Source organism: Callithrix jacchus, chromosome 7, assembly GCF_049354715.1.
Source record: "Callithrix jacchus isolate 240 chromosome 7, calJac240_pri, whole genome shotgun sequence".
Lineage (NCBI taxonomy): Eukaryota > Metazoa > Chordata > Mammalia > Primates > Cebidae > Callithrix > Callithrix jacchus.
Genome location: NC_133508.1, coordinates 121,121,087 through 121,146,703, shown reverse-complemented (window position 1 = coordinate 121,146,703; position 25,617 = coordinate 121,121,087). Strand labels below are relative to the sequence as shown.

Sequence of the window (25,617 nt, the reverse complement as noted above, 5' to 3'; positions counted from 1 at the left end):
AGAAGGAGAAGAGAACCTTTGCTTATTGAGTACCTGTTAATGTTACCACAAATTAATCTTTATAAGAACTCAAGGAGGAAACATTATTGCTAACATTTTAGATGGGGAACCGATCTCCAAACTAGGCAGTTAATTGACCATTCCAAGTTTGTATATTGGTAAATTGTTGGGGTGAAATGTGAAACTAGGTCTCTCTGATCTTCTAAAACATGCACTGTTACCATTATGTCTCTTTATCTACAGAACTTCTGTTTACCAAATCTATTACCAGAGTGCCATATTTGAGGTATGGTTAGATGAATATACTGTTAAGTGAATATATAAATTTAATCAGCATTGGTTTGTAGCTTCACTATGTTTCCTGTTCTGCAAATTCTCCTCACAGGGATAAGATCAGAACTTGTTTGAATTCTAGAATATAGACTTATATTTTATATTTTAGGACTAGTGACAAAAGGAGAAACTTGGCCAAACAAAAAGCTGAGGCTCAAAGGAGGCTTTATGGTCAAAATTCAATTAAGAGGCTCTTACCAGGCTCCTCAGACTGGGAACAGCAAAGACACCAGTTGGAGAGGCGGAAAGAAGAGTTGGTATGAAAGTTTTAAGAAAGTACCCACAATTTAAATTGCATGATTCACTTGTCAGGTTTATTTGTAAAATTTTTCTCATTTCCAGAAAGAGAGACTTGCTCAAGTACGAAAGCAGATCTCACGAGAAGAACATGAAAATCGACATATGGGGAACTATAGGTAACTGTGCTGCTATTTTTGTATTGATTGAAAAAATGAAGTATCAAAGCAATGATTCTTCATGTTTTAATCTTGTGTGCTTATTTTAAGCATTGTTCTTTCATTCCAGTCAGGTGCTTTTTGCTTACAATTTTTCAAGAAAAAAAGGTAGTCAGCAAGGAGATGGTTCAGACTTGACAGTGCTCCTGCTAGCCAGATCTGGTGGTTGTAGGAGGTCTTTTTAACTTGCTGTTACTCTGTGACTTTATTTAGTTATGGTGCAGTGTTTTAAAAACAGTGAGAATTCAGGTCTCTTGGTATTATTCCTGCCAATCCATAGTGCTTACTGTACTTTTTCAGGAACCAGGCAAATAATGAAAATGTTTGAAGAAGTTAGGTATGAGACAGTGGAGAGGATGTGGGCTGTGCTAAGCTGGAACTCTTCTATAATATCACCCTTGACAGGATCAACCCCCTCCCTCCCACCCAACTCATTGTGTTCTTGGAAAGATTGCCCACTTTCCAACTTTTGACATTGTCTGAGCAGGATAAAGGAATGTGTGAGGGTGTTCTTGCACTCACGGTAAGAGGTTCTTCCATGGCCTTAACACCATCAACAGTAGTAATGAGAACACTCACCCACTCTACCTCTACCCACTTCTCTCTACTAGAGAGGCAAATTTTATCACTACAAAAGAGATAATCAGAACCAATGCCTACATTTTTGTAGGCTTCAGTAACCACACTAAGAATAAAACTTCTGCAGTATCTCTTATTATCTGAACACTCTCCTATAAAGTTCAGTATTTCTTCAATTTGCCCAGTCACCATTCTTCTCCAACCATTTCCCCCAAACTAAACTCTTATACTGTACCTTCTAAAACTGTATTGTTTAATGCTAATTCTCCAGATAAACTTTACTTGTGGATTTGTGCCACTATTAATGATTATAGAATGAAAACCTTCATAAAGTTCTAAAAATACTCTTGTGCAATCATTAATGTTTTGAAAGAATTTCATTAAATAGTGTCCAGTCAGCAAATACTCACGTTAGAAAGTTAGTAAGTGAAACTATTAGGCCAATTATCAGTTTTCTGTCCGGAGGTTTAATATTTAATATTATTTTACACTAATCAGTATAGAAATCCTTATATCTGGCATTGTGACTAGTATGGAATAGGAAGTCAAGGATTATCTGTGTAGTTTATCTTAACTATTGAGCTATGATAGCTTCTTTTAAAAAAATTGGTTTATCTGATTTTGCTGTAGACGAATTTATCCTCCTGAAGATAAAGCATTACTTGAAAAGTATGAAAATTTGTTAGCTGTTGCCTTTCAGACCTTCCTTTCAGGAAGAGCAGCTTCATTCCAGCGAGAGCTGAATAATCCTTTGAAAAGGATGAAGGTAAGCTAATGTTTATATAGAGAAAAAAGAATAAAGCTAAACAATATGTCTTTACAGACAAGCCACCTTTCCAACATATGAAAACATTTTACTTCTGAGATATGCTTTCCTCAAGCTTTTCATTTTAACACTTAGTAACATTTCATGATAAACAACTTCATAAATAAGGTATCTACCAAGACAAAGTATGTTGTAATATCACTATAATAACATGTCTTATTATATAGATGTATATATGCAACTGGATAAAGAAACCCATGGAATTAACCTAGTGGTTTGTAGCATTCTTGTTTTTTGATTATAACAAACATTGTGTAGTATTTTTTTCTTGATACATGATAGGTCTGGCATATGAGAGGAAGTAAATGAAACACACACACACACATAGACACACACAAAGTCTAATCTGTACATCTTAGTAAAAGGTCCATCAGTTTTCTATTACAGCATGATAAACCCCTTCATTTATTTGCTCATTACTCTGCAATCTTTGCTGGGCACAGTTGAGTGGTTATTCTGCTGGTCTTCCTTGGAGTGAATCATATGGTAGCATATATTTGAATGCCAAAATCGGGCTAGAAATCCAGGGTAGCTGCACTCACATGTCTGGTATGTCAGATAAGATAGTTGGAACATCTGCGAGCTGGCTGGTATCTCTTTCTCTCTACATAGTCTCTCAGAAGGGTAGTCAGACCTCTCAATATAGTATCTCGTAATTCTAAAAGGGAGGATTTCAAGAAGATTCTTTTTATCCTAGTAGCTCTATTTTAGACCTGATCTCTGCCTACCTATGACCAGACTTTACAAATGGTCCCAAAGAAGAGAGTGGCCACTCATCTCTACTCTAGGAAGAACTTGTTGCTCTTTGGAATTTAGGTTTTTTACATTACTTCCTACAGCTTTCTGGTGTTTTAGAAAATATGATGGTTTAGTTTATCTGGCTTTTTCTGGCTGTTATGATAAAAGTATTATCTATAATATTTCTCCTAAACAGAAGCAGAACTCCTTGAGTTTCTTTTTAACTATATTGTACTGCTATCCATGGAATTCTTTGTAGGATGATTATTTAATGAAAAATGTATAATAAGAATCTTTTGGTATTTCAATAGCCAAATTTTCTTAGATTGGGACAAAGAGTAACTTATTTTACACATTTCTACTGCACAGTGAGATTTTGAGTTTCTTCAGAAACCTGTTCTGGAACACTTTCTTAAATAACTCAGTGATACAGTTGATTATACCTCTCTCAGTATAGCTATTATACTCATATTTTTCTGGCTTGCTCAATATCCACTGGGGTATATGTTTTTTACAAAATTTGCTTTCAATTCAGAATAAGACTCTAGAAGAACACAAGAAAAGTATTAGGGCACTTGTGGCTTTGTGCCACTTTTGATGACTAAAGAGTGAAAACCTTTATAAAGTTCTAAAAATACTTTGGTGCAATCAGTAAAATTTTGAAAGCATTTCATTAAATAGTGCCCAGTCAGTAAATACTCACATTAGATTGTTTCTAAGTGAAACTATTAGTCCAATAATCAGTTTTCTGTCTGGAGCTTTAATATTATTTTGCAGTAATCTGTATAGAAATGATTGATAAACTTGTAATCTGGAAGTTAGCATGAACTTTCCAAAAATTTTAGTGTCCAGTACACTAATTTATTGAAGTATTATACTTTAAAATGTTAATACTATACTGTACTATAAATATACATTTGTTTATGATAATACAGAAAAGATTTTGGCTATGCATTAATTGTAATGCCAGATTTTAGTGAAAGTTTCAAGAGAATTTTCCATTACTCTTTAATATGTCTCCTTTGATCTCAGCAATCTTCACGAAATAATTTCAGGAATTCTTACTCTGTATTAATTTGTGGAGATAAATCACCTTGGAAAAATTCTAGAGTCCATTAGTAATTGTAATTTTAATTAGAATATTTTTTGAAGGAGGAAGATATTTTGGATCTTCTGGAGCAATGTGAAATTGATGATGAAAAGTTGATGGGAAAAACTACCAAGGCTCGAGGACAAAAGGTGCAGTATATCTCTGCCTTCCTTAGTTATCAAAGTAGATCCTACTAGCCCTTGATACTTCTCACTATACGAATGACTGGTGCTGCTTTAAAGGAACCATAGGGACTGTGTGCCCAGTGCAGGAAGAGTTAGAAAGAGGATGATATCTTATACTCAGTTTTGTTTTGTTAGCTTCAGTCATCATTTTGGTTATTTTCCTGATGTTAGTGAAAATACTGTGAGTCAGGGCCAAAAGGGACCCAGAGCTAGTACTCTTATTCTAAACTAAGTATTATGTTTGCCTCAGACTCATACCTCTAGATAGATAATTATCAAATAAATGGGTAGCATTATAAATAAGGCAAATCATGAATCTAGAGACCCTTACTAGGAGCCTCATCTTTTGCTGACCTAGCAACGCTGATTTTATTTTAGTTAAAATAGGTGTAATTCCTAGAAATAAGTAGAAAGCTGTCATGTAGAATACATCTAAATGTTCTTTTTTTTTTTTAGATACAGGTCTCACTCTGTCACCCAGGTTAAAGTCCAGTGGTGTATTCATACCTCACTGCAGCCTCACACTCGTGGGCTCAAATGATTCTTCTGCCTCAGCCTTTCTGAGTAGCTGGGAAAACAGGCATATACCACCATGCCTGGCTAATTAAAAAAAAATTCATTTTTTTTTTTTGTAGAGGTGGTGTTTTGCTGTGTTGCAAGGCTGGTCTTGAACTCCTGGTTTCTGGCAATTCTCCTGCCTCTGTCTACCAAAGTGCTCAGATTATAGGCGTGAGCCACTGCATCCAGTGTTGTTCTTCTGTTATATGTCAAAGTTCTTGCTAGTAGAGTAGGAAAGAGTTTGATTTGAACAATCTTGGAATTTTTATTTTATTTTATTCCATTTATATTTCAGAATTACTATACTATCTCTGTGTCCTTAGACACATCATGTTCTTTCATATTTTCATGCTTCTGAAATGCCTTCCTACTAAAAAAAATCATTGACTTGTTTGATTAGAGGCTCTTTCCCATTTCAGCTAAACCGCTGTTGCCTGTGTGAAACCTTCCCTCATTTCCCCAGTTAGGCTTAGACCTTCCCTTCCCTCTTTCTCCTGCTGTTTCATAAATAACACTTTTATAGAGCAGTTGTGACAAGTAATTATTTGCACATTTGCCTAAATATGAGATTGTAAGTTCCTTGAGGGTAGCAAGTAGATTTTCGTCTTTGCATTTCTAGAACCTATCCAGTGTCTGACATACAGTAAGTTTTCAAAATCTATTAGTTCATTTTGTTAAATATATTCATAAGAATCTCATTGGCTAGTAGAAGAGCAGACAGGTAAATAAAAAAATGGGATAATGTGGCAAGTACTGTAATGAAGGGAGTGTAAAGTGCTACAGCGGCATAGAGAAGAAGAGGATTGGTAGCATGTGGTTAGCTTCAGAAAGGTAATACTATTAGAACTGGATCTTGAAAAATGAGTAGTGCCTTAAGCATTAAGAGAGGTGGAAGAACATTTAGGGTAGACAGAACAAAGGCAAAGACATGAAGTTATGTTACTGTATAGGTTGTTGTAGAAACATGAAACGTTTGGTATGACTCAAGTGGAAGGTTCTTGGACAGTGAAATGATACAGGTGAACCTGGTGAGAGATACTTATCTGGTGGAGATCTTGGATGTCAGAGACTGTTCTGAATTATGTGCTCTATATTAAGGCATTGTGGAATATGTCACTGATACTTCCTTTGGAAGAAATATATTTTAGAGTATCTGTAAAAGTGAATACTTGCATGAGTCATGGCATCATTTGGGGAAACACTGGAAGTTTCCAAGCTTTGTGTATTAATTATTGCTGTTCAGCAAACCAGACATGAGATATCCTGGAGGCACAATGTTTTTGGCAGAATGGCAAATGCAGAAGCCTTAAGACAGCTTTATATTGTCTTATATTTCCCTGTGTTTCATTTACATAAGGCTTGTCATCCAAACAAAACTATTACCTCTTGGGAGGAAGAATTCACTTTGTCTAATTTTTTCAGCCCCTTTCATTCTAGGCAAGTTGTGGGAATTAACAATGTATTTGTTGAAATGAAATGAACTAGATATTTCCTGTAGTTGTTAAAGCCAGCTATATTTCGAAATTGTTGAAGTCTGCATAATCAGTCTGAACTAGAAGCATTTTTATAACTTTTAACTTTATGTTGTTTACCAAGGGTCTAAAGTGAGCCAAACTTCAAAGCAGCTGTTCATTTTCAGAGAGATGATATCATACACCAAACATTAATTTCTAGTGTCTTTACTGGTAGAATAATTGGAGATAATAAACATTAAATAAAACTGGTACTTGTAATAGGAGAAATAACAACTTTTCACTATTTTGAGAATCTAAGAAACATCAACTAGCTACATAAAAATAAATACCACATAAAGTATTAGGTCGGTGCAAAAGTAATTGCACCAACCTAATAGCAATGTTCTTTTTATTAAGTTGGGTGACAGGCATGTGGTTGTTTATTCTTTATACATTTATAAATTTTCAACATATGGCCTACTTCATAATAAAATTGGGCATAAAAAATAGGTGGTATGGTTGTGCTATAACTCAATGCCAGTTTATAAATTCCAGTTTGTAGTAAAGACACTGTGTAGAGTTCATGTTGCCGTGACTTCTAGTTAATTATTGCTTGAACAGTGTATTGGTCAAAAAGTCCCAAGTGCATATAAGACACAAAGGTTCAGCTATACATTTCCCCTTGTGATTCTTTATAGGGTCGAATAATTCATTAGGTAGTCAAGCTCTTTAAGAAAACTTAAAGCTGTTTGCTACATGAAGGAAGGCACTACTAGCAAGCCTGATTGTGCCACTGTTTCTTCTGGGTATGCTAAACTTCCGAGGAAACAACCTTCCTCTAGAATTCATGTTCCTTAAGACTGTCAAAATGTTTGATGATTATGTTACTGGTAAATGTTTTCATGCATATCTCTTCGAACATTGTCAGTACTTAGTAATATTAGACCATCAGAAGGAGCACATACTTTTCAACGCAAGTTGCTACCTTAGTGAATTAAACTACTTTGCTGCTCTGGATATTTTTCATCCTTTGCAAAGGCTATACATTTAAGAAGATCATGTTTTTTGGCTTACTATGTATTCCAGGCACTTCATGAAATGCTATTTCTCTCTTTATCTTTTATTCTGTACTGTTCCACTAGAGGGTATACCTACTTTCAGTGAAATCCCATGCTATCCAAGGATTTCATTATAGTGTATGCTAACATCAAAACATTTTTGTTTGATTTAACAGAGAACAAGCAACTAGTATACAACTGAAGGAACCTCTCCCATCAGGAATAGGAGGCATATGGTGTGTGTAATAAATAGTTTCTTAAAATGACTGAGTTATAAAACTGTCTTGTTCTTGGTTATGCACATTCTTTCTGAAGTGAAGCTGTCCCATGTCCCTTTTCTTCCATTCCTTCAGCTGGCATCATTGGAAACACATTGATTGGGAGGACTAGAAACAAGTGATTCTAATAGGGATAGTGGCACATGACAGCATGGCATTTTCAATCTTTACAGATTTTCCCTTCTATCTTAGAGGAATTTGTCCTTCCTCCATGAAAATTTAGCCATTCTGACCTTCATATTATATTATTAATTTTTAAAATGTAGCATGGGCAGTGAGAAGTTTTGTCAGTCTATTATGGCCAGAATCTATGTGTCAGAGTTAGGAATACTCTGAGAAAAGACATCAGTTGTTCCTGACCAGTTTAGAAAGTGGACAATTAACTAAATTAGCTGAAAATTTTATTTTTATAAATATCCACAGCCAGTTAGTCGTGTAAGGGATACCTAACTTCTTGCTGCACATTATCTGAGTGGATAGGATAACAGGCAATGCTTTGGTATGTGGCCTTATTTATACAGTGGTTTCTCTGGCTCCTGCTTTCTTACTATCTTTATCTTTCTTGCCCCTCTTTCTCCTCCCCCCAACCCTGGCCCCACAGATGCTCTTGCACGTACTCATGCACACACATTTATTGAGTGACTCTGAACGTTAATGATATGGCAAAAGTGTATCTCTGAGTCTTGATGAGTCATTTCTGTTATGGAATGAAGAAAAGCTGATCATGTTTCTGATTTTTATATTTTTATCTCAAATATTTTCCCTTTATTTTGTTATTCTTTGTTTACAGATACTCATGTAGGAACGGCACATTCCTCATCATGACTATGTCATTTTAAAAAATAATATTTTGCATAGCACTGTAGGCTAAGCAGCATGGCAGCAGGAGCATTTGGGGAGATTCTCAACCTTCAATAAAAAGCAGCAAGCATAAGGGGGAAATTAGAAATAGTAACTAATCATATCAGTAAGCCTTTTGAAAGAATTCTTAAAAATATAACACATTTCCCTCTTTTTAGCCTCTGTGTTCTATGCCTGAGAGTACTGAGATAATGAAAAGACAGAAGTACTGCAGCAGTGACAGCAGTTATGATAGTAGCAGCGGCTCTTCAGAATCTGATGAAAATGAAAAAGAAGAGTTCCAAAATAAGAAAAGAGAAAAGCGAGTTACATATAATCTTAAACCCTCCAACCACTACAAATTAATTCAGCAACCCAGTAAGTCAATGTCTTCTAATTTAGACGTTATATCAAGAATTATGGAACTGAAATTATTAAACTCAATATAAGGTCCTTGGGCCAAATGAACCCTGTTGTGTGTGAGAAGACCTGGATTCCGTCTTACTTCCTTTCCCTAACCAGACTCAGGCACATCCCTTAATCTCTTTTAAGATTTGCAAATAGAAAACAAAAGGCCTGAATTAAGAACCTATTCTTCTATATTTCATCGTTTTTGTTAGGGTGCCAGATTTTTGCCTGGGTTTTGTAAAATGTGCCTCATGGTTAATCTGATGATTACATGTCTTTTAAGCCAATATATTCTCTAAGTTGATTTCTACCTCCCTACGTTTTTCACCCACTTTGTTTTATACTGTCACTTATTTTATATATATATATAAAGTATGTGTCTTGCTAGGCATTTTACTTGAATGATTCTGTAAGTCACATAATTGTGAAATAGTTGAAGTTTTGTTCCCTCCCATTTTCATCACAGGTGAACACTTAAGTCAGGGCTTATGATGTGTAGGAAGTACTTAGGAGAGCAGTCAACCAGCTGCTCCATCTCCTTCCTTTCCTGCTTCCTTTTCTCTCCTTCACCTGTATTTCTTTTTACATTCTCTGTGTCTTTCTTTGTCTCATCTTTCATTTATTCTTCAATTCCAAATGTGCAATATTTTGTCTGTGAGTGTTCTTTCATCCCCAAATGTACAGGGTGGGATTGCTGTTTGCCTGGATTCAACTGGAAAAGCCCTTCCTGACGCTGCCTCCCATCTAAGAGTTTTTGGAACGCTTGTCTTTCATATCTCTGTTTGCCTTGTGCTCTACTGTCCTAGGGTTCCATTAAAGGAACCAGTTCAATAATGCAGTGAACACAATTGTGAGCCCTTGTTGACCCTCAGCAATGTATTTAATATGTTAACTTCCCTGATAACGTAGTTAATTTAAAACTAGGCTTAAACAGTTATGGCAAAATTCTTGAGGAATAAAGAACCAACAGATGAAAGTTTTAGAGGAATGGTCTTTGTCTACACATTATTCTTTAGAGAAACATGCTACTACTTCATATCTTTCATGGTTTCTGTCTTTGGAGGGGAATTAATGTATTGTGTTCTGTTTCATTTATTTATTCATGCATTTAAGAAATGTTTATTGAGCACTAATTCACAGTTTGTAAGCTATTTTATCACTTGCTTCCTTTTTTTCTTAAGGATTCATTAAATACTTCCAGTGTGTCTTTGTGTAAGTATGCCTCTGTGTTGGTTTTAGAAGCTGACATTTTTACTCCCAAATCTGGTCAGTTTTTAATTCCCTTTCCTATCAGCTGATGTATACCTCCCTAATGCCATGAACTGATGGGGGATGAGGACAGGTTGGAGAAAAATTTGCTAACATTCCTATAGCGCTGAGATTGTTCTTTTTTTCTCAGACCTATAGGTTAACAAATTGAGTCCAGGCAATAGTGCACGGAAATATACAGATTTTTAAAACGTTTTTTAAGTATGAATTTTCATTTTAAATCTAGCCTAATTTAATACATATCTTTTTTATTAGTTATATTTTCTTTTTATATTCACGAGGAATTGTAACAAGTCTTTCACTTTGTTTTATATTCTTTCTTTAATCTTACTAAGAAGGATTTTAGCCACAAATCCTACTAGAGTTTTGTCTCCAGAGTGATGCTGATGATCAAGGACAAAATCCAGATTATTGTAACACTTTCTTTTGTGGATAGTTTGAAAAATTCCAGCTTGTTGCAGCTTCAAAAGATATGCAAGTTGCAATGATTTTTTTTGTGTGAATCTACTCAAACATCATTGACATGTCTAGCTACTTAGTTATTCTGTCTGAATTTCTAGCATGTGTAGGAAAAAAAAGGAATCTGTGATAATTCACGACAAAGGAGATTTTCCTTCTGCCCAGCGGTCAGGTTATATACAACCAAACCATTACAATAAGTCCTCAAAGGGAGAAGGACTACAGTGCAGTTACTAGCACATGCCTTGGGTATTTTCTTAGTTTCAGTTTGATCTTGGTGCACATTAAATATGTGCAGTTTAAAAAAAAAATTGACCAGTGGTGTGTTCCTCACATGGCCCTTCTCCCTTCTCTGGAAACATAAGAGTGTCCTTTTGAAAAGTGAAGAGTTTCAGGTTAGGAAGGAAGTTAATGTTGGAACAAAGAGAAGGGTTTAAACAAATCTTTTACAGCTTTAATGAGCATACCTTTTTGTACTCTCCAAAATTTAATTTGGAAGTTCATCCCTAAATAGAAGGTTTATATCTATTCCCTTATAAAGGTTTACATTTTTTTCAATAGCTAGTGAAAAGAAATATTTGGGTATTCAACCTGACTTCATGTGAGTTTTACTACATTATTTAATGAAGATATACTCCCCAAGCAGAGAAAGAATATAGAACAGAGGATATATAGACCATATGAGCTGAAAACAGATAAAAATATTGAAAGTATTGAGTGATGATTTATTTCCCTGTGTCAGGAGTAAAATTTATCTAGAACAGTTGGTTTTCTTTCTTTGATGTTCTTATGATGCATTGGGGAAGATATTTTATAGTTTCCCCTAGATATTTGTTCTGATAACAACCCTTTGGATCCATGTGTTTTTTTCTTCACTTAAGTCTTTTACTACTGGAATTTAACCGACTTAAAAGAAATTCTTTACTCTTGTGAATTAGAATACTCTCTGCTCAGTACTACTCTTTATAATAACAGATTCTATATTTAAACTGCATTAGGATAATCCATATATTTTTCTTTTATTTTTTTCCATGGGTTCTAAATTCTGTAACTTACCTATTTAGCCTGCCCACTCTCTGTACTCCTTTACAGCCCTGTCTCTGAATCTTCACGTAAATTAGTCAATCTCAAACCTATACACAAACTTATATGACCAGTCGAATCCCAACGATAGTGGATAGCCTCATGGTATTATAGAAAAAGGGAAGACACTGGGATTAGATAGGCTCAGGATTGAAACCTGAACTTGACCACTTTCTTGCTGTATGACCTTGAAAAAGTTCTTTCTCTGAGTCTCTGGGCAATGGAGATCCCTACTTCAGAAGGTTTCCATGAGGACTAAGATAAAAGTGTAGTACCTAGCACAATGCCAGGCTTGGCTTATAGAAAGTGCTCCATAAATGTTAATTTTCCTTTCTTCTGGTTCTTTTATCTCATGTTTCAAGGATAAAACATTGAAGGATTGTTTATAGTATTATTCCCACAAGAGCCATTTTTTATACATCACAAGGGTTCTTCTGCAACAAGTTCACTGTTGTTGAAAAATGTATTCCAAACTCATATTCTCAAGATGATGCCTATGCTTTAACATTTATTGCCGCTCTGCTACCAGCTGCTCTAATCTGTAGTTCATATAAACTGAATATAGTGAAAAACTTATATTAATATTGCTACTGGAGTATCCTTCTTCTCCATCTCTGATAGGCTCCATAAGGCGTTCAGTCAGTTGCCCTCGGTCCATTTCTGCTCAGTCACCTTCCAGTGGGGACACCCGTCCATTTTCTGCTCAACAAGTGATATCTGTGTCACGGCCAACTTCTGCATCTCGGTCACATTCTTTAAATCGTGCCTCCTCCTACGTGAGGCATCTGCCTCACAGTCATGATGCCTGCTCTACCAACTCTCAAGTGGTAGGTCATCTATTTTGCTCTTTTAAGACTACAGGGAGCTCCGTATTCAGAATCTAGGTGGCAAATCAGGGGATTTGCTGAGAGGAGGACAGGGGAATTGGGGGATCAGCTGAGAGGAGGACAGACTGAACCTCAGATCCTTTCCATAATTCAACTCATGACCTCTTGGAATTTGGATTGTTCACCCACCTTAGCTTACAATTTAGTATGACTTTTAAAAGGTTCAGACTTCACTCTATCACAGAACTCAAAGATGAACACTAAGAAGAGCATTATTTTATTTTCCATTTGCTGATATAGTAGGATAACATTATTGAAAATTTCCTGAGTAAATGTGTGGTTTTGCAGTATATTGTGCAGTCTATCTTTAAATTTGAGGAAATTCGGAAAATTTTACTTAATGTGACAGTTGATTAATAGGTTAAAAAATGATAAATTCTCCTTAGAGCACTTAAGTATAATGCTATTTATAATGTGTTCTGTATATTAAATTAACATATAGTATTCCATTGTTTGCATGAGTCCCAGAGATTTGGTACGCAGAAAGTAGTGAATGTAATTTGTAGGAAGGCTGACTTTTAGATGCTCAGATAGCTCTAATTACCTTCACATAGATGAGGGATTTAGTTAATTTGTTTATTTAATATGGATCGTGTTTCCAAGGGAAGTCAGGAAATAAAAGTGAATGAATTTCACTTGGTAACAATGAATTTTTTTTTCTAATCAACAAAAACTGCTTATGGTATATGTAGCAAATGAAACTGACCAGGAAGCCCTTTTTAAGTATTTATATTCTTATTTTAGTACTTTGAGCTAAATAAGTATAACCTTGTGGAAGTGTGAAATACACTCTTGGGATTTGTATCATTTAATCCAGAGAATTCACAAGTGTAAAAGAAAATTTTCTTCCTTTTTCATTGTTATTGTTTTCAATTAAAAGTGCATCATTTTTACCTAGAAATATCTTTCAGATTATACTGGCACAATGAAATAAGACCCCCTCCAAATATCTGTATTCTTTCAAATTTAAGAGTGAGTCTTTGCGGCAACTGAAAACAAAAGAACAAGAAGATGATCTAACAAGTCAGACCTTATTTGTTCTCAAGGACATGAAGATCCGGTTTCCAGGAAAGTCAGATGCAGAATCAGAACTTCTGGTAGAAGATGTGAGTATCTGATGTATCTAAAAATGCCAAGGAGCTGGCACCTTTTTATTCTTCTTAAAATAATAAAATTTATTTTCTGAAGGCATTATGCTCAATGACATAATAAATTTAATTGATGTTCTTTTCAACCTCTACTAGCTTTAGAAAATACAAGGATTTATTTTAATTATTACAATTCATGAACAGTGAGATCAGATTATAATCATTGGTATAAAATATCTTGTAATATGTAGTGCTATTTCAATGATAAATCTGCTTCATCAAGTGAGAATAATTAGTGTTAAATAATTATTGTTCTTAATGATTAAGCAACATCATGTTAAACCTGCTTCTATAAAGATTTAGAATGAACTAATATGGAATGGAGTATGATGAAAATCATGGGGCCTTGAAATAAAATGTCAAGAATATTTGAGTGTGACATTTCAGATGTCACATTTTTGGGGTCGGATTTTGAAATGACTTATGCGGAGTTCTGTGTTTTTCTTGTTACACACACATGTGCACCACCAACTGGAACATTCTAAAATGGCAAAGGGTGCTAAAATTCACATTAAGATCATTGACTTACTCTTAATTTAGAAAGAAGGTCCAAGTTATTGTAGTTTTTTTGGGTGAAAGAGCATTTCTTTACCTGAGGTTACATTTTTTCACCTGAGGTTCCATTTCTTCATTCAAACATTCAAACATCCTTTTCATTCTTAGATAATAGAACCTTGTTTTTTGGGGGACATGCGTGTGTGTGTGTGTGTGTGTGTGTGTGTGTGTGTGTGTGTGTGTGTGTATTTTTTTCCTAGAGGAGAAGGCACCATCTAGTGGCCAGTTACGGGATAAAAACCACAGCCATGCACTTGGCCTTTTTGTTTTTTAGCGTATACTTTAGATCTGTACTAAAGTAAGTCTGTAGAAACAACAACAGCAAAAAACAAACAATAAAAGAGACTTTCTTGCTGAAAAATACCTATGACTGCAATTTATATTATATAGTGATGACACAGTCATAAGCAAAGTCCCCAAATATTATACATTTTGTGTTATATATATTTTTAAAACGTGAAAATGGTAACTTGTTTGCAAGCTAGCTGCTACTTAAGTTACATCAAAGGAAATGAAAGAAAACATTGGGTGTAAAGTATTATGCCAGATGTGCTTTTATTTGCCTATATTATCTTATTTGATAAAGTTATTTTCTATGTATAGCCAATGACTTTGTACCACTTTATTTTATATATTTCTTAGAGATATTAGTTATATCCCATCTTTTTGAATAAAGTAGAAGAAAATTAAACTATCAGAGAGTAAAACTAATATTTGTGACTATCATGATTGTTCTATAAAGAATGTATAGAGGCTTATATAATTAATAAAATATAGTTAATAATTATGTCAGACACCAAATTGTTTACTGTATATTCACTATATGTGGTAAATATTTTAATCTGTTTGCTACAGTATATATTACAAGACTGTATATTCAGAACTTTTGCAGACTTGCATAAAAAACAAAACAAAGTTGCAGAATCCTCATTTTATTTAGGTGTCTTCTAATATATTATTCAATATTTTATTACTATGAGTGATGTCATAAATCAGCCTCTAAAATAAAAATGAAAAATCTATGTCTTGGATTTCTTCCCAAATCTTATGTGTCTAAAGACATTTGACCTTCATTCATTAGAGATTTTTTGTTTTTGTTTTTGAGACAGAGTCTCACTCTGTTGCCCCAGGCTGGAGTACAGTGGTATAATCTTGGCTCACTGCAACCTCTACCTCCTGGATTCAAGTGATTTTCATTCCTCAGCCATCCAGATAGCTGGGATTACAAGCATGCACCACCATACTCAGCTAATTTTTATACAGACGGGGTTTTTCCATATTTGCCAGGCTGGTCTTGAACTCCTGGCCTCAAGTGTTTTGGCTGCCTTGGCTTCCCAAAGTGCTGGGATTACAGGTGTGAGCCACAGAGATTGTATTCCTAAAACAACTAGAATAGAAAGCTTTGGATGTAGATGGGTTCTTTAATTTGTATTCGAAATCTGCATGTCTATTTATGAAAGTCGGCATTATTTGTTGCAAGTAATATTATAGTGCTTTCATTACACCAGTTAATTTAAAAATGGGTTTTAACTTGTTTATTTACTTATTATCTCTTTTGATGACCATTCTAGATTAAATTTCTGAATGCTTATTCCCCCAAACAGATCATCGATAACTGGAAGTATCATAAAACCAAAGTGGCTTCATACTGGCTCATAAAATTGGACTCTGTAAAACAACGAAAAGTGAGTAATGCTTAAAAACAGTTTTTTCCTCTTGGATTATGTATTAAGCTAGGATCCTTAAGCCACTTTCATAGACAAACTTTATATTTGCTCATTTGTTTACTCATTTCTTCAACAAATACTTACTAAGTACCTACCATGAGTCAGGCACTCTTCTAGGTTCTGAGGATAAAAAAGTGAACTTTTAAAAATCCATGCTTTTATAGAACTTACATTCTAGTTAAGGTGTCTGATAATAAATAAATATGTAATAGAATGTCAGGTAGTACAGTCAGCCTTCTGTGTCTGTGGGTTTCACATCCATGGATGCAACCAACCAGGGACTGAACATGTTTGGAAAGAAAAAGGATGGCTGTGTCTGGTACTGACAATGTACAGACTTTTTTTCCTTTGTCATTATTCCTAAACAATACAACAGTATAACAAGTATTTACATAGCATTTATATTGTATTAGGTATTATAGGTAATTATAAGTGATCTAGAGATGATTTAAAGTATACAGGAGGTTGTACATAGGTTATATGCAAACCTGACATCATTTTATATCATGGACTTGAACATCCATGGATTTTGCTATCTGGGGTTGGAAACCAATCTCCATAGGTGCAGAGGGATGACTGTATTAAGTACTATGAAGAAAAATACACTGAGATAAAAAATAGAGAGAAGGTAGTATTTGAGCAGAGACTTAAACGAAATGTGAATCATGCTATACAGATATCTACGGGGACAATGTTTCAGGCAGAGGGAGGAACAAATTCAGAGATCCTGAGGTAGAAATTAGTTTGATGTGTATATTAAGCAGAGCAAGGCACCATTTTATTTACGTATTTATAGGATAGTCTGTCTTAGCTGGAAAAGAGTGAGTGATGGGGTCTTGGTAAAAGATAAGGTTGGACAGATAGGGAGGTCTTAGTTCACATCTTTATAGGCTGTGGCAAGATACTGGATTTTATTCCAATTGATGAGTAACCACTGGAAAATTTGAGTAGAGAAGTTACATAGCCTGTTATAATTTAAGGGAATCATGAGAACTACTTGTGAAGAATGGAACTAGGGGATAGGGAGTTTGGCAGAATAGAAGTAGGGACTGGCTAGAAGGTTTTTAGGGTGACTGAGACAAGAGCTAATGGGGGCCTGGCTAGTAGGGTGGCAACTGAATGGATGGAGGCTGGAGAAAGAGGGGGAGGGTTTTGCTATTTCTGTTGTTTCATTTTATTTTGATTTTGACCATGTTGATGTTGAAATATTGATTGGACATCCAAGTGAAGATGTTGAGTGTTTAGTTGTATAAGAGTTTTGAGTTTAGGTCTAAGATTGTGTATGGTGAATACAAATTTAGGAGTCTACAAGATATTTAAGGTGTCAACTAGATGAAATTACCTAGAGTTTCAAGGACCGAGGCCTAGGCCACTCCTACATGTAGAAATCAGAGAGGTGGGGAGAATCTATAGGGCGACTGAGAAGGAACAGCCAGTAATACGTGAAAAACACCATGAGAATTGGGTGTCCTTGAAGCCAAGTAAAGAAATTATTTTAAGGACAGAGTAATCAATTGTGTCACCTGTTGATGACAGAGGCTGTAAGCTGAACAGTAAGACCTGACTATAATTTTTGGCAATGTGGATGTTAGTGAAGACCCCAGTCATAAATCTAGAGGGGCAGGGGGAGCAAAGCTTGGATTATGTACAAGAGAAGAAAGATGGAGGGCAAAACACCACAGCTACTACAGGCACTGTTTCAAGGAATTTTGCTATAGAGGGGAAAGTGGTGGTGGTAGATGGAGAGGGATGTGGGCCAATAAGAAGGTCTTTTTTTTTAATATAAAGATATTTACAGTTTGTATGATGATGATAATGATTTAGAAGAGAGGAATGGCACAGGAAAGAGTGATGAAAAGTCTTGAGTAAGTAAGCTGTGAGAGTGGGAGGGTTGCCCTAATCAAGAGCATTTCTCCTAACAGGAGGGAAGGGAGGTACATGGGAATGTGGTGGGAAGATGGGAAAGTTTTCTTCTGGTGGGGAGGGTTCTGGAGATTTGGGGAGACAGTATAACGTACATAGTAGCGGTCTTGGAGAGTGTGAGAATGGAGTGGTCAGCACCATGAAGGGCCCATCAGCTGCACTGTAACATTGTTTCCTGGGAGATAGGCTATTTTAGTAGCAGAGTGAAGTTGTTGTATTCCTTCAATAATATAAACTATCATTTGCCCTTTCTAGGATTTATCATGAATAAGCTGAAACCTGATGCCGATTACATGCTGACTGTTAAATTATATAATTTTATCTGAGTAATCTGAACTCACTGTTGCACATTAACTGGTTCAACAAATATTTACTTAATGTCTTGCCATGTGCCACGTAGAGTGCACTGTTGAGGAGGGTATAGCAAAGCTGGCCACAGAGGCAGATTGCAAAACACAAGGGAAGCCCTGAATATATGTTTCCAAGTCACTGACTTTGGCTTTGATTAATTAAGATAAGGACTTTTTATTAGAATTGGAACCCTGAATTTCCTTAAGTCCATATAATTTTTGTGATCTAGAAGAGAGAGAAGTGTAGGTAAGTTGCTAATTAAAACGAAACAGAGAGTAAGATATTAATAATACAGGATAAATGTGGCATTTCAAATGCCAGTAGAGAAAAGATGATTTTACCACTAAATGGTGCTGAAACAATTATCTATTTGTAAGAAATTTAAGTTGGAGTGTTAATTTTCACCGTATAAAAACAAACTTTATACAGATTGCAGTTTTCTATGTAAAAAAGAAAATATTAAAGATTTAAAAGGGCCGAGCATGGTGGCTCAAGCCTGTAATCCCAGCACTTTGGGAGGCCGAGGCAGGTGGATCACAAGGTCAAGAGATCGAGACCATCTTGGTCAACATGTTGAAACCCCGTCTCTACTAAAAATACAAAAAATTAGCTGGGCACGGTGGCACGTGCCTGTAATCCCAGCTACTCAGGAGGCTGAGGCAGGAGAATTGTCTGAACCCAGGAGGTGGAGGTTGCGGTGAGCCAAGATCGCACCATTGCACTCCAACCTGGGTAACAAGAGCGAAAACTCCGTCTAAAAAAAAAAAAAGATTTAAAGAAAAGCACACTGCCATGTGTGTTCCTACGCAACTGTCTTGCATGCTCTGCTCATGCACCCCAAAACCTAAAATCCAATAAAAAATTAAAAAAAAAAAAGATTTAAAAGAAAATACATAAAGTTAAGTTTATAATCATACAGTAGGAAAACATCTTAAGAAAATACCTAAAACCTAGAAGGCTTAAGGAAAAGATCAACATATTTGATTACATAAAACCTTTGAAATGTAAAAGATATCTTAAAAGGCAGAAATTGTGAGGGCATTTGGGGGAGTGTAGAGGAGTTTGAGGAAGACTGACAAGTGTAGCACATAAAATGAAAAGTAACACTAACGAACCAATACCTACTACAAATCAGTCAGCAAAAGAAACTTTTCTATAAATACTGACAAATAAAATGGCAAAGCAAATAAAAAAAGCCATGAAAAGACAACTTATAGATTTCAGATAGCCATTTAACATGTAAATAGATCCTTGGCCTTAGTAATGAAGAAGAAAAAGCAAGTAAAAACCATCATATGCTCAAAACTTAATAAGACACATGATATCCAGTGACGGAAATAGTATGGATAAAAGGGCCTTTGCTATACTATTAGAGAGAGAGTACATTGGTATAAGTCTTTAGGAAAATAATTTGTAGTCTCTATTAAAATTACATATGTTCATAATCTTATGAGTCAGCAAAACCACTTCTAGCATTCCATCCTATAGAATAATTGCCTGAATGTACAAAAGATTTATGTATATGAGCATTCATCACAGTGGTAAGGCATCTCTGTGGAAAGGGCTTGTGAAGTAATGGTGCTGTGAGTTGGTTGTGGTTGAGGTAGGAATAAGGGAAAGAAGCTGATAGCATCTCTCCCTGACCCAGGACCTTCTTTCTGCTGTGCTTGCTGCCTAGAATCCCTTCTTTACAGTCTCACACCACATTTTTTGAAGGTCCGGTGCCATCTCCTTCACAAAGCATCTAGAGCCCCCTGCAACCAGATATCTTTCCCTGCTTGAATTTTCATGGCACTTTGTACTCAGTTATCTTATGATCTCCCTTGAGAAATCAATGGATATTTTTTTCCCAACCCTCTAAAAAGCCAGAGGCGGGTGTCATTTTGTAGATACCTGCAGGAGGCTTTCTATCAATTTTTGTTAAGTTGATTCCATTCGGGGGGAGGACTCAAGATGGTGCTGTGAGAACAACCCAGGATTGAAGCTCTTGGTGAATGCGCAGAGAGCTGAGTCAGAGCTGCGTTTCCAGACTGATCTTTGTTGCCCACAGAACAGGGCAATTCCCAGGTATAAAGGAGACGCGGGACGCCAGGCAGAGGTTTTGTCTGGCGGCAGCCGGGGTGGTGGAGGCCAGCCCTACACAGTGATCTGCACAGGGCATGCTCATCCGGGTGCCCTGTTGAACCGGCAACCTGAGACTCGAAAGGGCTGAACTTGAGACTGAACGGGACTTGCACAGTGGGCCAGCCCAGGGGATTGCAGGGACACAGCGTTTGGGGTAGTGCAGTGGGACAGACAAAACTGCAATTCCAAACGCTCCCGGTAAAGCCGTTCCCTGAGATGCTCTGTGGGGGAGGGGCGTCCACCATTACCAAGGCAATCCGCCCCTACTGAGATACACGCCCACTGATGACGCAGCCTGCCATTGCCTAGGCAACCCGATACAACAGAGAGACTCTGCCGCAGGGCGTAGCCCGTGGCAGCAGGGCGGAGACTGCAGCAGAAGAGCAGAGCCTGCAGCAACAGGGTGAACCTCACAACAGCGGGGCAGAGCCTCGGCAGGCAAATAGTGACTAGACTGCCTCCTAGCCGGGCAGGACACCTCAACGGACATCCAAAAATAAAGCCCCAACCCTCCAAGACACAGCATCTGAGAAAAAAAGGGTTTTTTTAATGAGCTCTGTTGCAGCAGAATTAAACATAGCAGCCTAACAGCCCTGAATGAACAGCAGAGCTCACAGCTCAGCAATTGAGCTCCTAAAAAGTATAGACTGTCTCCTCAAGCAGCTCCCTGACCCCTCTATAGCCAAAAGACTGACATTTGGCAGGCATCATCCTGGGACAAAGATAGCAGAAAAAGAAACTGGTAGCATCCCTCACTGTTCCACAGCTACTATAGGTGCACCCCAGACAAGCAGGGTCTGGAGTGGACCTCAGCAGTTGTACAGCAAAGGGGCTAGACTGGTAGAAGGAAAACCAAGTAACAGAAATATTTCATCACCAACAATCTGGGTGTCCACTCCGAGACCCAATCGAAAAGTCAGCAACTACGCAGATGACAGGTGGATAAATCCACAAAGATGGGAAGAAACCAGCGCAAAAAGGAGGAAAACACCCGAAACCAGAACACCTCACCTCCTAGAAAGGACCAAAACTCCTCACCAGCAAGGGAACAAAGCTGGACGGAGAATGACTGTGACGAAATGACGGAATTAGACTTCAGAAGGTGGATAATGAGAAACTTTTGTGAGCTAAAAGAACATGTATTAAATCAATGCAAAGAAACTAAGAACCTTGAAAAAAGATATGAAAAAAGATTCGAGGAAATGATAACAAGAATGGATAACTTAGAGAGGAATATGAATGAATTAAAGGAGCTGAAAAACACAACACGAGAACTTCGCAAAGCATGCACAAGTTTCAATAGCCGAATTGATCGAGCAGAAGAAAGAATATCAGAAGTCGAAAATCAATTCAATGAAATAAAAGGAGAAACCGAGATCAAAGAAAAAAAGCGCAAAAAGGAATGAACAGAGTCTCCAAGAAATGTGGGACTATGTGAAAAGACCTAACCTACATTTGATAGGTGTACCAGAAGGGGACGAAGAGAATGAATCCAAGCTGGAAAATACTCTTCAGGAAATTATCCAGGAAAAATTTCCCCACCTTGCAAGACAGGCCAACACTCAAATGCAGGAAATACAGAGAACACCACAAAGATATTCTCCAAGAAGAGCAACCCCAAGGCACATAATTGTCAGATTCAACAAGGTTGAAATAAAGGTGAAAATACTAAGGGCAGCCAGAGAGAAAGGTCGGGTCACCCACAAAGGGAAGCCCATCAGACTCACAGCAGATCTCTCGGCAGAAACACTACAAGCCAGAAGAGAGTGGGGGCCAATATTCAACATTCTTAAAGAAAAGAACTTTCAACCCAGAATTTCATATCCAGCCAAACGGAGCTTCATAAGTGAAGGAAAAATAAAATCCTTTGTGAACGAGTAAGTACTCAGAGAATTTGTCACCACCAGGCCTGCTTTACAAGAGCTGCTGAAAGAGGCACTACACATAGAAAGGAACAACCAGTACCAGCCATTCCAAAATCACACTGAGTGCTAAAGAGCATCAACATAATGAAGAATCTACAACAACTAACGGGCAAAACAGCCACTTAGCATCAAAATGGCAGGATCAAATTCACACATAACAATATTAACCCTAAATGTAAATGGACTAAAAGCACCAATCAAAAGACAAAGACTGGCAAATTGGAAAAAAATCCAAAACCCATCGGTGTGCTGTATCCAGGAAACCCATCTCACATGCAAGGATACCCAAAGGCTCAAAATAAAGGGATGGAGGAAGATTTACCAAGCAAATGGAGAGCAAAAAAAAAAAGCAGGAGTTGCAATTCTCATCTCTGATAAAATAGACTTTAAGCAACAAAGATCAAAAGAGACAAAGAAGGCTATTACATAATGGTAAAAGGATCGATACAACAAGAAGAGCTAACGATCCTAAACATATATGGACCCAATGCAGGAGCACCCAGATACATAAGGCAAGTTCATAATGACTTACAAAGAGACTTAGACTCCCACACAATAATAGTGGGAGACTTTAACACTCCACTGTCAATATTAAACAGATCAACCAGACAAAATCAACAAGGATATCCAGGGCTTGAACTCAGACCTGGAGCAAGCAAACCTGATAGACATTTACAGAACTTTCCACCCCAAATCCACAGAATATACATTCTTCTCAGCACCACATCACACCTACTCTAAAATTGACCACATAATTGGAAGTAAAGCACTGCTCAGCAAATGCAAAACAACTGAAATCATAACAAACAGCCTCTCAGACCATAGTGCAATCAAGTTAGAACTCAGAATTCAGAAACCAACCCAGAACCGCACAGCTTCCTGGAAACTGAACAACTGGCTCTTGAATGTTGACTGGGTAAACAATGAAATGAAGGCAGAAATAAAGAAGTTCTTCGAAACCAATGAGAATGAAGACACAACATGCCAGAATCGCTGGGACACATTTAAAGCAGTCTCTAGAGGAAAGTATATAGCAATAAGTGCCCATATGAGGAGAATGGAGAGATCCAAAATTGACACCCTATCATCAAAATTGAAAGAGCTAGAGGAGCAAGATCAAAAAAACTCAAAACCCAGCAGAAGACAAGAAATAAATAAGATCAGAGCTGAACTGAAGGAGATTGAGACACGAAAAACCCTTCAAAAAATCAATAAATCCAAGAGCTGGTTTTTCGAAAAGATCAACAAAATAGACAGACCACTAGCCAGATTGATTAAAAAGAGAGAACAACCAAATAGATGCAATAAAAAATGATAAAGGGGAAATCACCACAGATTCCACAGAAATTCAAACCATCATCAGAGAATATTACAGACAACTCTATGCACATAAACTAGTAAACCTGGAAGAAATGGATAAGTTCCTGGACTGCTGTGTCCTCCCAAGCCTAAACCAGGAGGAAACTGAAAATATGAATAGACCAATAACAAGGTCAGAAGTCGAGGCACCAATTAAGAGCCTACCACACAAAAAAAGCCCAGGTCCAGATGGGTTCACAGCCGAATTCTACCAGACACACAAAGAGGAGCTGGTACCATTCCTTCTAAAACTATTCCGAATAATCCAAAAAGAGGGAATCCTTCCTGAATCATTTTATGAGACCAACATCATCCTGATACCAAAACCCCGCAGAGACCCAACAAGAAAAGAAAACTTCAGGCCAATATCCATGATGAACATAGATGCAAAAATCTTCAATAAAATATTGGCAAGCCGATTGCAACAGCAAATCAAAAACTTATTCATCATGATCAAGTAGGATTCATCCCGGGGATGCAAGGCTGGTTCAACGTATGCAAGTCTATAAACGTAATTCACCACATAAACAGAACCAAAAACAAAAACCACATGATTATCTCAGTTGACGCAGAGAAGGCATTTGACAAAATTCAACAGCCCTTTATGCTAAAAACCCTCAATAAACTTGGTATCGATGGAAGGTATCTCAAAGTAATAAAAGCTATTTATGACAAACCAACAGCCAATATCATACTGAATGGGCAAAAACTGGAAGCATTCCCTTTGAATTCCGGCACTAGACAAGGATGCCCTCTTTCACCACTCCTATTCAATATAGTACTGGAAGTTCTAGCCAGAGCAATCAGGCAAGAAAAAGAAATAAAGGGTATTCAAATAGGAAAGGTGGAAGCCAAATTGTCTCTATTTGCAGACGACATGATAGTATACCTAGAAGACCCCATCGCCTCAGCCCAAAAACTCCTGAAACTGATAAGCAACTTCAGCAAAGTCTCAGGATATAAAATCAATGTGCAAAAATCACAAGCATTCGTCTACACCAATAACAGACTTAAAGAAAGCCAAATCAAGAACGAACTGCCATTCACAATTGCTACAAAAAGAATAAAATACCTTGGAATACAACTCACAAGGAACGTAAGGGACCTCTTCAAGGAGAACTACAAACCACTGCTCAACGAAATCAGAGAGGACACAAACAGATGGAGAAACATTCCATGTTCATGGTTAGGAAGAATTAATATCGTGAAAATGGCTATACTGCCCAAAGTAATTTACAGAATCAATGCTATCCCCATCAAGCTACCACTGACTTTCTTCACAGAACTGGAAAAAACCACCATGAACTTCATATGGAACCAAAAGAGAGCCTGCATAGCCAAGTCAATTCTAAGCAAAAAGAACACAGCGGGGGTCATCACACTACTGGGTTTCAAACTATACTACAAGCCTACAGTAATCAAAACAGCATGGTACTGGTACCAAAACAGAGATATAGACCAATGGAACAGAACAAAGGCACCGGAGGCAACACAACATATCTACAACCATACAATCTTTGATAAACCTGACAAAAACAAGCAATGGGGAAAGGATTCCCTGTTTAATAAATGGTGTTGGGAAAACTGGCTAGCCATGTGCAGAAAGCAGAAACTGGACCCCTTCCTGACACCTTACACTAAAATTAACTCCAGATGGATTAAAGACTTAAACATAAGACCTGGCATGATAAAAACCCTAGAAGGAAATCTAGGCAAAACTATCTGGGACATAGGAGTAAGCAAGGACTTCATGAACAAAACACCAAAAGCATTGGCAACAAAAGCCAAAATAGACAAATGGGACCTAATGAAACTCCACAGCTTCTGCATGGCAAAAGAAACAGTCACTAGAGTGAATCAGCAACCAACAGAATGGGAAAAAATTTTTGCAGTTTACCCATCTGACAAAGGGCTGATATCCAGAATTTACAAAGAACTCAAACAGATTTACAGGAAAAAAACAAACAAGCCCATTGAAAAGTGGGAAAAGGATATGAACAGACAC

At 36.9% G+C, this 25,617-nt stretch overlaps 1 protein-coding gene and 1 long non-coding RNA gene across 2 annotated transcripts in view; one reads left to right on the top strand and one right to left on the bottom strand.

Moving 5' to 3' along the window:
- LOC128928201 (uncharacterized) overlaps positions 1-25,617 on the bottom strand; it is a 73,574-nt gene that overhangs the window by 9,914 nt on the left and 38,043 nt on the right. The window lies entirely within an intron of this gene.
- The window catches only part of TTLL7 (tubulin tyrosine ligase like 7), a 92,417-nt gene that overhangs the window by 32,999 nt on the left and 33,801 nt on the right, over positions 1-25,617 (top strand). The window contains exons 10-17 of the mRNA XM_002751007.6: positions 443-590; positions 676-749; positions 1,998-2,133; positions 4,084-4,170; positions 8,574-8,772; positions 12,235-12,440; positions 13,472-13,606; positions 15,808-15,888. Of these exons, the coding sequence (XP_002751053.1) occupies positions 443-590; positions 676-749; positions 1,998-2,133; positions 4,084-4,170; positions 8,574-8,772; positions 12,235-12,440; positions 13,472-13,606; positions 15,808-15,888 (1,066 nt within the window). The remainder of the gene's footprint in view (positions 1-442; positions 591-675; positions 750-1,997; positions 2,134-4,083; positions 4,171-8,573; positions 8,773-12,234; positions 12,441-13,471; positions 13,607-15,807; positions 15,889-25,617) is intronic.